Raw genomic sequence first — 14,198 nt, forward strand, 5'->3', positions numbered from 1 at the left:
GTGTCAGCTCTGCGGCTTCTTAACTAGGTGGGCCTTGGTATTGTCATCTATACAGTGGGTTAATAATAACACTGACCCCTGAGTTGTGATAGGTGCTAGGACAGGGACGCTTGGGGAGTCAGGTGCAGAGGACAGAGGAGGGCCTCATGCTGTCTTGGAGGGCTTCCTGGAAGAAGTGCCGTCTAAGCTGAGACCTGGAGGAGGCGAGAGGTTTACCTGGCAAGATGAGCGGAGAATGGGCTCCCAGTGGAGGTGTGGGCTTTTGGGGAACCTGAGGACAGACCCATGTGGCTGGAGTGACCAGCATGAGGGGACTGGAAGGTGGTGACTTGGTTCTGGCCTGGGCCTCTTTTGGGGACTCAAGTGTCCAGCTGAGATCTGAAATTGGTACTGGTGGGGCGGGGCATCCTCACTGCCGCCGTGGCCGAGGGTGGAGAAGAAATTGTATGGCGGGTGCTGTGGGACACCCACAGGGAGCACTGCGGGGAGGAGGTTTGGAGGGGAGCTGGAGGAGACTTGCTGCCCAGTGACCTCCCACAAATCTGGACCTGACTTGCCCTGAAACGGCTGAGAGAGCCCCCGGAGTCATGGTAACGTCCCGATGGCAGGCTTGGTCCTTCTTGCTGGGCAAAGCCTGTTGTGTTTTGGTTTCACTTACTGAGTCAGTCCATCCACCATCAAGCATTTATTGAGTACCTGCCATGTGCCAGGCACTGTTCTGGTCACTGGGATAGAGAGGTGAGCACCACAGTCCGACATCCTATACTCATGGAGCTTAACTCCTAGTGGGGAGAGGCAGTGGCCTCAGATGGAATGGTCTGGGAAGGTGCCAGTGCCTTCCTAGGCACTGGGAGGGAGGGGCAAGGCCCGTGATGCTCTTGGGGACTGTGACCAACGAGAGCAGCGGCCCTGAGGTGGGGCCAGTTTGGCAGGCTCAGATGGGTGACCTGTGCTTGAGGGAGGGGAGAGCTGAAGGAGTGAGAGTCAAGAGGCGTCAGGAGGCCAGTTCATGTAGGATCTGGTAGCAGCAGAAGGGTTGTGGCAGCTGTTAGGGAAGAGACCATGGGCATCAAAGGAGGATGGAGGGAGCCCTTCCTGATGTCCAGTGACAAGAGATGGGCCTGGCCCTGAATCCCAGCTCTGCTACTAATAGCCTGAGGAAGCCAAGCGGGTGCCTCAACCTCCATGTGCTTCCATGTCCTCTCCCATAAAACAGCAAGGGCCACTGCGACAATTCGGTGAGACGGTGCGTGTAGACCATCCCAGCACCTGGCTTGCTGAGCATGTGCTCACCAGGGCGATTCTTAACTCCTGTGATGATTATTAACGCCACGAGGGCAAATCCAAGGCAGAGTGTGCCTCGCCTTTCATGCTCCCTGAAAATTGGAGCTGTCTGCTCTCTGCCCACGGCAGGGCCTGCATGTCATTGCTCATCTGCCTCACATGCTCTCCTGTCACTACAGCTGGGGGTCAGGGGAGAGGGAAGATGGTGCCCAAGGCCTTTCCATAGCAGGCGGTAGGAGGGCGAGGGCTGTGGGCTTCCTGCTGGTTCTGACAGGCTGCCAAGGCCGAGGTCTTGACACCGGGGGTCAGGACCCTGATGGGTGGGGACAGGGTGCCATAAGGACACTGAGGAGGGGCACCCAGGCCAGAATGGGAGTGCAGGGAAGGCTTCCTGGACTGGGGAGACCCATGCTGAGTTCTCCAGGTTGCTGGCGGTAGCAGGATGAGGGGAGGAGTGGTCCAAACCTCAAATGCATTTTAAGGTGTTTGAAATCCCAGCATAAGAGAGACAGGGGTGGGCGGGAGGGATTGAAAGAAGTCGTAGGGGAGAGCTGGAGCTGGAGAGGTGGGCAGGGCAGACTGGATTCCCAAAGAATGGACTGAGGGGGCAGGACAGGAACCAGAGGTCCGACCAGTGAGGGGACCCTGCAGACCCACAGGCAGTGAGAGCTGATGGGGCCTGGACCAGGAGGTGGCCGTGAAGACAGAGAGATCAACTGGGCAACACTTGACTTGGAGATTGAATAAATTTGGATGGATGCAGAGAGAGCATTGAAAACTGACACCCAGGTGTGTGGCTTGGCGACTGGAGGGTGGCACTGCCTTTACTGAGACCAGGCACCCAGGAGGGAGGGCAGGAGAGGATGAGCCGGGCCTTGGTTGAGTGGGAAGGGCTTGGGAAGCACCCTGGGGAGAACTTCAGTAGGTCTGGAGCCCTGGAGGAAAGTCCAGCCCTGGGTGTAGAGGTGGGCTTCCCTGCAGATAGACGGTGGAGCCTCCTGAGTACTGGGCGGCAGACAGTGTAGAGGGAGGAGAAGAAGAGAGGTGTGTGAGTATGCAGAATACCGTGGGAGCCTGGGGGTGCGGGGCAGTGTCCTAGGTGTCCTTGGGCTGATGGCTTTGGACTGGGCCCTTGAAGGATGTCTGGATGTGGGCAGGTGGAGGAGGGAAGTGAAGGGGGTGCCAAACGTGGAGATAGAGGCAGCTTGTGACCATGGCCGAGGAAGGCTGGTGGAGGAAAGGCTTCTTGGGAAAGAGACTACAGAAGCGGAAGGTTGGGCTCACTAGTATTGTGAAACGTGTTGCATGTCTCTCTGAAAGAGTCAGGGCTTTTTCCCATAGATGAGGGAAGCCCAGCATGGTTTTGAGTACAAGAGAGACTCAATCAGAACCATGTTTAACAAAAAGCTCTTTCTGGCATCACTGCCTAGGCATGCGTCCATGTGACACTGATGCTCAGTGGAGAGAGTGCTGGTGACTGTCCCTGCCCTCTCATATTCCACTCCAGGGAGCCTCAGCCCGGCCATCTTCACACAATGGAGACATATGAGCTGAACCGGGAAGGCAGCTCTCGGGTTGATGCAGGGCCAGTGGCGGCCCTTCTGCTCTTCATCCTGAGCCTGCTCATCCAGGTTGTCACCTGGACAGCTGCCTCAGCCCTTCCTCTTGCCTGTGTTTGGCCTCCAGACCATCTCCTGGGTCTGCCTCTGAGCAAGCAAGCCACCTTGGTAAGGAGAGGGTGCTCTGCAGGAAGACACTGTTCTCTACTCTGGAAGCCCCCCTTCCATATGCCCCTACCGCCCACTGCCCCACCCAACTGGCCATTGTCCACTTTTTAAAAAGCTTATGACTTAATAATATCTAATACTTGTTGGACTGCATATCACACGCCAGACCCCAAGTGAAACATATTACACACATCATCTCATCTAGTCCTCTTCAGTCTTAGGAAGTGGGTTCTCCTGTCGTACCCATTTCACAGATGAAAATATTAAGGCTCGGAGAGGTTAAATAACTTGCCCGTGGTCTCACACACAGTCAGAGACTGTACATTTGGGATTTTTAATGCAGGCAGATAGACGACAAGTTCATCCTTTTAACTCATCACCCAGACCATTACCCTCTGAGCAGACCCCAGTCTCTGGGCTCTCCCTGTAGCCCTCTGCCCACCCGCTCTTCCAAAAACGGGCTGCACGATTACACCTCCCCTAAATGCCTTTTGGAGTTGTGGCCCATCTCAAGGCAGAGGGAAAGCTGGTGGTTTTGACCTAGGTGGGGATTCCAGCCTGGGCACTTACTTGCTGTGTGTGTTCTTCGAATCATCACTTAACAGCCTCAAACCTCAGTTTTCTTATCTGCAAAATGGGGACCTGTGGTCCCCAACTCTAAGAGTTATTCGGAGAAAGTGAGATAAGGCTCTTAAGCTCTTAGCATAGTGTCAGGCACAAGGGAAGGATCCAGCGACTGTGATCATTAGAATGTTATCACGGCCCTGGTTGCCTCTTTGCACAGCGGACTCAGAAGCCACCTGGCCAGGACCGAACAGGTGCCCATGGCACGTGTGTGGTGGAGCCAGAGGACAGGGAGAATGAATCACTGACCTCCCAAGCCCTGAATTATTAACGTCGTTATTCTCAGACTTGTAAGGAGGGCCCGGGTGGGAGCCCATATATGGAAGGCTCCACGCAGCCTCCGCAGCAAGCGCCTCCCGGGTCCCGAGTTGCCATGGAGTCCGGCAGGCGGCCTGGAGGCGGACGCCCGCGTCGGTGCCCACAGCACCGCCCCGGCGCAGGTCCTCGGTCTGCGGCCCGAGCGCTGGCCGCGCCGGGTTCCGCCTTTGCGCGGGTGCTTGACCGCTCCTCTGGGACCCTAGGGGAGAGAAATAAACTGGAGCGGGCGTCCTCTGGAGAGTGGGGTGCGTGTGCAGTGCTTGCTGTAGGGCTTCAGCCCCCGGCCGTTCCAAAGGTCTGGCGCGTAGCGGGGCCGAGGGGGCCTGAAATCCAGTCCCCGCCGCTCGCCCATCCGAGCGCCCTGTGCGCGCCTGCTTCCGGCCGGCTAGGGAGCCCCCGGGCCCGGGCCGCGCCACCACCCGGGGTGCGGCCGCCTCGGGGGTGAGCCCTGGAGAGGAGGGGCCCGGCTAGGCGCGGCGGGTCAGGGAGGGAGGACCCGGGGCTCTCCGGCTGGGCCGGACGCCGCGCCTTCCTTCCCAAGCGGGCCGGCTGGGCGGGGCGGGGCGCGGGGCGGGCCCTGGAGGAGCACGGGGAGGAGCCCGAGCTGCGGCGGCGGCCGCGTCAGAACAGTGCTCCTGCTACCCGGCGGCTCAGACCCGGCCCGAGCGCCCGCGGAGAACACGGACAGGGACCTGCACGGCCACGGGCGCTGCGCCGGAGGCTCCTCTCGCGGGCGGGGGCTGCGCTACCATGGCGGACAAGGAGGTCGGCGGCAGCGACACTGGGCCCCGAGGTGAGCGCAGCGTGCGGGTCCTGCGGCTGCGGCGGGGCGGGCGGAGGAAGGGATGAGGCGCGCTCGGCGCCCCGCAGTCCCCTCGCGGGCCACGGAAAAGTAGGCGCCCCCACTCCATCCTTCCCTAGCAGGCAGGGCCGGGGTCAGCACCGCGGCGGGGCCGGGAGTCCAGGGGGCCAAGGGTGGCCCGCTGGTCACGTGCTCCGCTCCCAGCTGGGGTGCGGACACTGCGGCGAGGACCGCAGCCCCCGCCCGGACACCCCACTGTCCCCGCCGCGGGATGTCGCCTGCGGCGGGGGCCCAATGCACGTCTGGGTGAGGACCCTCCCCCATGTCCGTCCCCTGCGTGCTATGCGGGGACGCCCACGCTGGCCATTTAAACGGCCGGCCTCGGGGTGACCCGGTGTCCCCAGCGGCTCATTTTCGTGACTCAGCGAGGCGGGGGTGGGCACCAGGGGGAGTCAGAGATTTGGACCTGTTCTCTCACCCGGACAGATGCACCCGGAGTGGCGGCTGTAGCTCCGGGCCGAACTGCATCTCACTCTACATCCCCGCCCACCCCCGGGGATTCTCTGGGCTGAGGAGGAGGGAAGCGGCGGGGGCTCCTCTATCCCTTCTTGCCCGGGCTTGGGGGGAGGAGACGGCGCCCAGTGCAGGGGGCAGACGCTCGCATTTAGCAAATGTGCCAGGGCCGCTTTCTTTGGGAAGCGTGGTTCAGGCTCAGAAAGTGGGGGGAGGGAGGGTAAGGAGCGAGACTGGACCTGGGAGTGGGGGAAAGAGGAGGGGCAGCTCTTGGATCCCAGGGCTATAAATCATGGCTTTCGCCAGCAGAGGGGACAGGCTGGCCAGGATTGTGGGTCCCAAGTGGGGAAAGTTGGGCGCACGAAGGATGCCGCGCGTCCCTGACCTGCAGGGCCTTGGCAGTAGCAGCTGCTGGAGGGGAGCGTGGCCCGGGGGCTTCCTCCGGAGCGACAAGGCAAGCCTCCTAGCGGGGACGAAATTAAATGCCTAGGGCGTAAGGGAAATTCGTCCAGGAAAGGAGCGCTCGGCTGTGCGGGGACCCCACTGGAGATGGGGAAACTGATGCAGGTGGCAGCACAACCACCACGAGAAGTGTACTCACAGTCTTGCTGTCTGTGGCCGCGTCCCCTCGCCCTCTGATGAGCTCGGAGTCGCACCTGCCCCCTCCCCAGCCCATTGTTCCTGCGGATCTGGGAGGTGCCTCCCGACACAGCACTGCAGTGGTGGGGGAGTGCTGGGGGGAGGGGGAGATCCTGACAAGGCTCATTCCTGGAAGGGACGTGGAGAGTCCAGGCGGGGCCTAAATACAGCATCTCGAATCTGCCCCCCTCTCCTGCCCTTCCTCAGCTGGCAAACACGGGCAGTGGGCTGGAGGCTGTCTTTGTCTGAACATCACTCAGCAACTGGATTGATTTATCTTTTCCCCACCCTTTAAATTGGAAAAAAAAAAAAAGTAGGATGATAGGGAGGGACATCAGAACTGCTAAGGATTGCTAAAGCTTAAGTTAGTGAAGCAGTTTCTTGCCTCTTATGTTAGAACAGTGGGTGGCTATATCCAGTGCAAGGTTGGCCATAGGATTTGTCAAATCAGAAGAGTGAGCAACGATGTGTACCAGCCTCCTCCCCCGCTTTGTCTAGAAAAATGGAATTCAGCACCCCTACCCTGCACACACTCACAGGGGCACTGTGTAGTTGTCTCTTCTCAGGCTGAGAGAGCTCCCCATCCAGAATGGGGAGACATGCGGGGTGTGCTGGGCTACCTGCCACTGCTGCCTGCATCTATTCTAGAGTGTTTCTTCACTTCCAGTGATCTGTGGTTCCAGGCATGCTGTGACAATTCCAGGCACATGGACTTGGGACACAGAGCAGGCTGTCCCTGGCAGCTCACTGCTTCTCTCTGGCCTCCATCCCTTCATCTATAAAATGAGAGATATTAATAGTATCTCATAGGAGCCGAGCCTGCTCACCCACCACCTAACACATCTATTTCTAAGGTTTCCTCATTGCATATTCTGTGCTGGGCAATGAACATGCATTATTTTATTTTTTAAAGCCACACAAGAAACCTGGTACCAGCATTGCCCCTTTACTGGGTAGGAAATCTAAACATAGGTTGAATGACCTATCCAAGGTCACATATCTAGTGAGTATTGATTTGGACCTAGGCACATGGACTTGGGACACAGAGCAGGCTGTCCTGATTCCAGGGCTCCAGCCCTTCACCACCATCCTGCACAGCCCCGTGGGCCAGTGATTACCATTCTGTTAGGGACATAAAAATGATTGTTCTTCAGGGGATTATTTCAAGGATTCTCTCGGTGCCAGAGGCATCAAAATGTGATGGGACTTGTGAGCAGTGGGAACCCCGGGTGGTGGGGTGTGCTAGAAGGGATGGCCACAAAGCTATAAAACTTTTCCCAGTAAATCAAGTGGGGGACGTGCCTGTGAAACAAGAATGGCAGGTTGGTGGTCACTGAAGCTGGGTGGCGGGTACCTGACGGTTCATTACTATTCCATTTGCTTTGTATGTGTTTGCAAATTTCGTTAATAGAACATTTAAATTAGTTACTTTATAAAATCAGAAGGTCCACCCTTTAACCCCTGGAGCTTTGGACCAAAAAGGCTGAGATGACCCTCAGGCTTGCTCCCACCAACGCCTGAGTTGGTTGACATGTGGAGCCCTAGAAGGATGAGGTCAACTGGGGGGCTGGCGTGGTTCAGGCTGGACTAGCTCCTGTGGTGACTGAGTCAGGGCTAGGTGTGGGCAGTGGAAACCAGGTCATTTGCTCCAGGGTTGGGGGAGGGTAAGGAGAGGCACAGCAGGCAGGGGTTTTGCCTGGGTTGGGGGTACCTCCAGAAGCAGTGCTTTGGGCTTTGGAGATGGGATTCTTACCATCCTGGCAGATAATTGTAATAAAAAATAAACATTTTAAATTGTGACGTTTATTGAGGACTTAGTTTGTATTGAAATCTGAGAATACTGAATTATCTCACTTAGCCCTGGTCACATTTGTTATTGGATGAATGACTCTAGGAAGGGGCACTTTCACCCCTATTTCACTGAGGAGAAAGCTGCCAGGCCAGCGTGGCACATCTGGAAACGGGCTGAGTGAGGGTTAGGAGGTGGTCTCGCAGCATGTGCTGGGCCCTCCGGGAGTTGTGCTGAGCATCTGCATGAATGAGTGCATGACTAATAGAGCGTGGCTGCCCCACTTTCCTGTGGCCACTGAACTCCGGATGGGCGTGGAAGGGTACTGGTTGTGACTCCCAAAGGAGCCAGGAAAAAGTCGAAGTGATGCTCTGGGTATCGCTAGTTAGGGCGGTGGCCATGGGATCCACTTGCATGTCCACACCTGCCTTGCAGCTCTGTCCCCTGTCACCGTGATGCACCCCTGTGCGTGTCTCCTGCGTTTTCCATCTCCTTCGTTTCCCAGAGCCCTGTCATCTTCTGTGGCCCTCATGCAGTTCCCCCTGTCTGGAACATCCTCACTTTCTCTAGCAAACTCCTGCTCATCCTTCAAAACTCAGCTCAGGTATCACTTCTCAGGAAGCCTTCCTGGACTCCTCCATCTGGATGAGATCCTGCCTGTGTGGGGCAAAGCCTTTGGTGCTAACCATGGCTAATCCCAACTAGCGTTCATTCCAGTTTCCTATGGGAATATCCCACTGACTCCCCCAACAGCCCCATGAGGTTGGTGTTATTATTACCCCATTTTGCTGATGCGGCAGTTGAGGCCTTTGAGAAATTTTGTAACTTTTCCCAGCCAATGAATCTCTTCACCCAGCCAATGAATGCTGGAGATGGGGTATGAATTGGTCATGGAGCTTAAAAGATTGTGCTCTTTCTCTCACTCACTCTTCTCCCAGCAGGGGCAGGGACTGTGTCTTGCATTTCCATACTTTTAGGGAGGCACATAGTAGGTGCTCAATAATTGTCCTACTGTGTGTTGAGTGAATCTCAGTCAGCAAACTGTGAGGGAGTACAGCAGTGGGGAATGGCATCCACATCCTGCCCACTCCACAGGGAAGTGGCGCTTCTAGAAACGCTGATGCTCAGGGGTGGGCGGAAGCTGGAGGGGGAGGTGGGTGGGGTTCAGTCAATCGCTGAAGAGATGCGACTTTGATTCCAACAAGGCTTTGAGTGACGACTCAATCTTGTGGGGGTGAAGTGCTCTCTTCGCATAAATAAGCCTCTTTGGTGAGAGAGAAAGCTTCTTTATTATCGCTGCGCATAATTAGAATGGCAGGGAGGAACCAGCGGTTTAATGAATAAGCAGCATGTGGCAGGGAGCGATCGCCTCCCACCCGGGCCCCCCCGCAGCGGGCTCTGCAAATCCCTGCTGTGTTATGTTTATTGCAAATGACTCCCAGTCCTGCTCTTGGTCCAGATGTGCACTAGAGGTGCGGAGGGCTGGAGGAGCAAAGTGGCTTTGGAGCCCAAAGACTGCGGGTCAGCTCCACCTAAGGTTTCCTTGCCTGGTCTGTGAAAGGGGTGCATGATGCCTGCTGGGTCTGTTGTGGGAACAGTGAAGATAACGGATGGGCAGGAAACTGTTTTGAATGCTTTTGAACACCTTTCCCCATCTTTGCAGAGTCCACTGGTGGGAAGCAAGAATGAGGGCAGCTGTCATCCAGAAATGGTCCTGGAGTGGGTGGTGTCAGCAGCCACACTTTTTTTGTTGTTGTTTTTGTTTTTTTGCGGTACGCGGGCCTCTCACTGTTGTGGCCTCTCCTGCTGCGGAGCACAGGCTCTGGACGCGCAGGCTCAGCGGCCATGGCTCACGGGCCCAGCCGCTCCGCGGCATGTGGGATCTTCCCGGACCGGGGCACAAACCCGTGTCCCCTGCATCGGCAGGCGGACTCTCAACCACTGCGCCACCAGGGAAGCCCTAGGAGCCACACTTTTTGGCCACTGGACATTCCCTGGGGTTAGTTACCACAGTGGTTCTTAATCCTGGCTGCCTGTTAGAAGCATTTGGAGAGTGTTTTAAAATTCCTGGTGCCCAGGCCTCATCCCAGAACTATTATATCAGGACCTCTTTGGGAGAGTGGCCAAGTTTGAGAATCACTGAGTTTTCACATGTCTGCATTTCAGACTTGGGACCTTAGCACGTGGGAGTGGAGGGGAGGGAGCGGACACGGTCCACTCCCTGGTGCTGGACTGTCTGAGTCACCGGGGAGTCTTAAGCAGCAGCCCTGTGTTAAATACTTCACCTGTCTCATCTCATTAAATCTTCACAAGTACTCCACGAAGTGGCTGATTTTACACAGGGGGAAACTGAGGCTGAGTGGAATTAAATGCATCCCCCCGGGTGACCTAGCTCTTGGGGCTGGTGCTAGAACAGAGCTCAGGGCTGTCAGGAAAGCCTCCTCAGGCACCTCTTATCCTCAGGGAACTGCTTCTCCGTCTGTCTTTAGCTACTTGAGGTTCCCCTTTTTTGTACCGACCACCCAAACTATAATGTATTATTTAAAAAATTGACCTACTGTTTTTCTTTAATGCACTTATTTTAAGAGTCTTATTTATATCACTTCCATAAATAGAAAACCTGTATCATTTCCACAAACAGAAGGTAACCATAGCCCAAATGCATGGAACCCACATGAAGTTAGTACTTTAGACAGATCCTGCTGCCTGCAGAAGGTTTTCTGCTGAGGCTGCGCTCTGGGTCCAGAGGGAGACTAGAGCGTTTTAGAGGAGGTCAAGGACATGGGAGCAGCAGACTCTTTCACGGAATCAGGCTCAAGAGGGTCTTGAACAGGAAGGGAAAAGCTTTAGGAATCACCTGGGGGGAGGTCATTAAAATTCTCATTCCCAGATTTTCTGGAATTAGGCCCATCAGGGAAATGGGGCCTGGGGATATATTTGCAAAGCCTATCAATGAGTCTTATAATTGGTCGAGAATTAGTGTGAAACGTGACTGCCTGGTCCCTGGTCCACCAGGGGAATGGGACCCTCCCTCTGGGGATCCCTGCACTAACTAGAGTGCGCCGCTCTGGGTTGGCCAGGTGGGGAAGAGAGAATGTTCCAATAGGATTTTACAGGGGCACTCAGCTTGGATTCCAATCCTAGCTTCACTACTTATCAGCAATGGGATTCTGGGCAATTTACTTACTCCCCCCCCACCTCAGTTTCCTCATCTGTAAAGTGGGAATAGCCTATGCACCCATCCCAGAGTGGATTTTATTTACTCCCATAACCCCTGCTAAGTGCTGAGTACACTTCCTGGCTCATGGTGAGTACTTGCTGTTGTCCACTATTATTGTTTATTATTATGAATCCTGTGGATGGAGATAGGGCAGTTTTCAGAGGCTGCATTTCGTCCAGGAGGCTCAGAGGAAAGAAGGGCTGGACGAGATCCCACTGCTGGGAAGGGGCAGACACAACCTGAGCCTCAGGTGCCCGGGTTCTTGTCCAGCAGGCCCAGGTCTTTATTTAATTAATTATTTAACATCTTTATTGGAGTATAATTGCTTTACGATGGTGTGTTAGTTTCTGCTGTATAACAAAGTGAATCAGCTATACGTAAACATATATCCCCATATCTCTTCCCTCTTGCTTCTCCCTCCCACCCTCCCTATCCCACCCCTCTAGGTGGACACAAAGCACCGAGCGGATCTCCCTGTGCTATGCAGCTGCTTCCCACTAGCTATCTAGTTTACATTTGGTAGTGTGTATATGTCCATGCCACTCTCTCACTTCGTCCCAGCTTACCCTTCCCCCTCCCTGTGTCCTCAAGTCCACTCTGTATGTCTGCATCTTTATTCCTGTCCTGCCCTTAGGTTCTTCAGAACCATTTTTTTTTTACATTCCATATATATGTGTTAGCATACGGTATTTGTTTTTCTCTTTCTGACTTACTTCACTCTGTATGACAGTCTCTAGGTCCATCCACCTCACTACAAATAACTCAATTTCATTTCTTTTTATGGCTGAGTAATATTCCATTGTATATATATGCCACATCTTCTTTATCCATTCATCTGTTGACGGACACTTAGGTTGCTTCCATGTCCTAGCTATTGTAAATAGAGCTGCCATGAACATTGTGGTACATGACTCTTTTTGAATTATGGTTTTCTCAGGGTATATGGCCAGTAGTGGGCTTGCTGGGTCATATGGTAGTTCTATTTCTAGTTTTTTAAGGAACCTCCATACTGTTCTCCATAGTGGCTGTACCAATTTACATTCCCACCAACAGTGCAGGAGGGTTCCCTTTTCTCCAAACCCTCTCCAGGATTTATTGTTTGTAGATTTTTTGATGATGACCATTCTGACTGGTGCGAGGTGATACGTCATGGTAGTTTTGATTTGCATTTCTCTAATGATTAGTGATGTTGAGCATCCTTTCATGTGTTTGTTGGCAATCTGTATATCTTCTTTGGAGAAATGTCTATTTAGGTCTCTTCTGCCCATTTTTGGATTGGGTTGTTTGTTTTTTGATATTGAGCTGCATGAGCTGCTTGTATATTTTGGAGATTAATCCTCTGTCAGTTGCTTCATTTGCAAATATTTTCTCCCATTCTGAGGGTTGTCTTTTTGTCTTCTTTATGCTTTCCTTTGCTGTGCAAAAGCTTTTAAGTTTCATTAGGTTCTATTTGTTTATTTTTGTTTTTCTTTCCATTTCTCTAGGAGGTGGGTCAAAAAGGATCTTGCTGTGATTTATGTCATAGAGTGTTCTGCCTGTGTTTTCCTCTAAGAGTTTTATAGTGTCTGGCCTTACATTTAGGTCTTTAATCCATTTTGAGTTTATTTTTGTGTATGGTGTTAGGAAGTGTTCTAATTTCATTCTTTTACATGTAGCTGTCCAGTTTTCCCAGCACCACTTATTGAAGAGGCTGTCTTCATTGTATATTCTTGCCTCCTTCATCAAAGATAAGGTGACCATATGTGTGTGAATTTATCTCTGGGCTTTCTATCCTGTTCCATTGATCTATAGTTCTGTTTTTGTGCCACTACCATACTGTCTTGATTACTGTAGCTTTGTAGTATAGTCTGAAGTCCGGGAGCCTGATTCCTCCAGCTCCGTTTTTCTTTCTCAAGATTGCTTTGGCTATTCGGGGTCTTTTGTGTGTCCATACAAATTGTGAAATTTTTTGTTGTAGTTCTGTGAAAAATGCCATTGGTAGTTTGATAGGGATTGCATTGAATCTGTAGATTGCTTTGGGTAGTACAGTCATTTTCACATTGTTGATTCTTTCAATCCAAGAACATGGTATATCTCTCCATCTGTTTGTATCATCTTTAATTTCTTTCATCAGTGTCTTACAGTTTTCTGCATACAGGTCTTTGTCTCCTTAGGTAGGTTTATTCCTAGGTATTTTATTCTTTTTGTTGCAGTGGTAGATGGGAGTGTTTCCTTAATTTCTCTTTCAGATTTTTCATCATTAGTGTATAGGAATGCAAGAGATTTCTGTGCATTGATTTTGTATCCTGCTACTTTACCAAATTCATTGATTAGCTCTAGTAGTTTTCTGGTAGCATCTTTAGGATTCTCTCTATATAGTATCATGTCATCTGCAAACAGTGACAGTTTTACTTCTTCTTTTCTGATTTGGATTCCTCTTATTTCTTTTTCTTCTCTGATTGCTGTGGCTAAAACTTCCAAAACTATGTTGAATAATAGTGGTGAGAGTGGGCAACCTTGTCTTGTTCAGACCCAGGTCTTTAGAGGAGAGCTGGTGTCTCAGGATGCTGACCCTGCTTGGCTCTCACTTAGCCCTTTGCCGAGCCTCTGAGCTCCACGATGGATTTCTGACTTGGGCACCAGTGGGGTTCAAGGTCTCTTTGCATACCTGGGCTCTATCCAGGGCTGCCCAACCTCTGCCCTCAGTGGACTTCCAGTCCACCATCGGAAAGACTTGGCCCGCCGTGATAACACCCCAGATCTGGAGCTTTGCAGATTCTGCTCTGAGCTCTGCCAGGACCACCCTCCTTTTCCAGCCTTGACGGTGACCTGGCAGCTGTAGATGTCAGGAGGGGCCAACAGCTGCTCCACAGCGCCCCTTCTGGGGAACCGTGACCTGCAGAGTATGCACCTTGATTTTAGTCCACTTATCTTTAGGGTGGCCATGTGTCTGGGTTTGCCGGGACAGTTCTGCTCTATGCCTCTTGCCCCAGTGAAAGCATTAATAGTGACTCCGTTCACTTTCTCAGTATCTCAATTTGGAAGATAAATTATGTGGTCGTGCTACTTATCTCTGTCCTCTTCTCAGCCATCTGGGCCTCAAGTGGGATGAAGGAGGCAGGAGGGTGTGTGGTTAAACTCGAGCTTTTGCTTCTGATGCTTCTAGGTTCAGATGTGTTTAACATCTGGGTGTAACATTGCTGTGCCTCAGTTTCTTCTGCTGTAAATAAGGATGAAAAATAATCCTGCTTCACTGGGGTGTTGTGACTATTAAGTGAGAGACAGTATGTCCAGGGCTGGGCA

General features: G+C 52.9%; 1 protein-coding gene across 1 annotated transcript in view; it reads left to right on the forward strand.

Moving 5' to 3' along the window:
* The first annotated feature begins 4,565 nt into the window (after nucleotides 1-4,565).
* HSPA12A (heat shock protein family A (Hsp70) member 12A) overlaps nucleotides 4,566-14,198 on the forward strand; it is a 68,300-nt gene continuing 58,667 nt past the window's right edge. Inside the window, exon 1 of the mRNA XM_060033544.1 lies at nucleotides 4,566-4,746. Within this exon, the coding sequence (XP_059889527.1) occupies nucleotides 4,704-4,746 (43 nt within the window). The 5' untranslated portion in view covers nucleotides 4,566-4,703. The remainder of the gene's footprint in view (nucleotides 4,747-14,198) is intronic.

Source organism: Delphinus delphis, chromosome 16 (assembly GCF_949987515.2).
Source record: "Delphinus delphis chromosome 16, mDelDel1.2, whole genome shotgun sequence".
In the NCBI taxonomy this organism is placed as follows: Eukaryota; Metazoa; Chordata; class Mammalia; order Artiodactyla; family Delphinidae; genus Delphinus; species Delphinus delphis.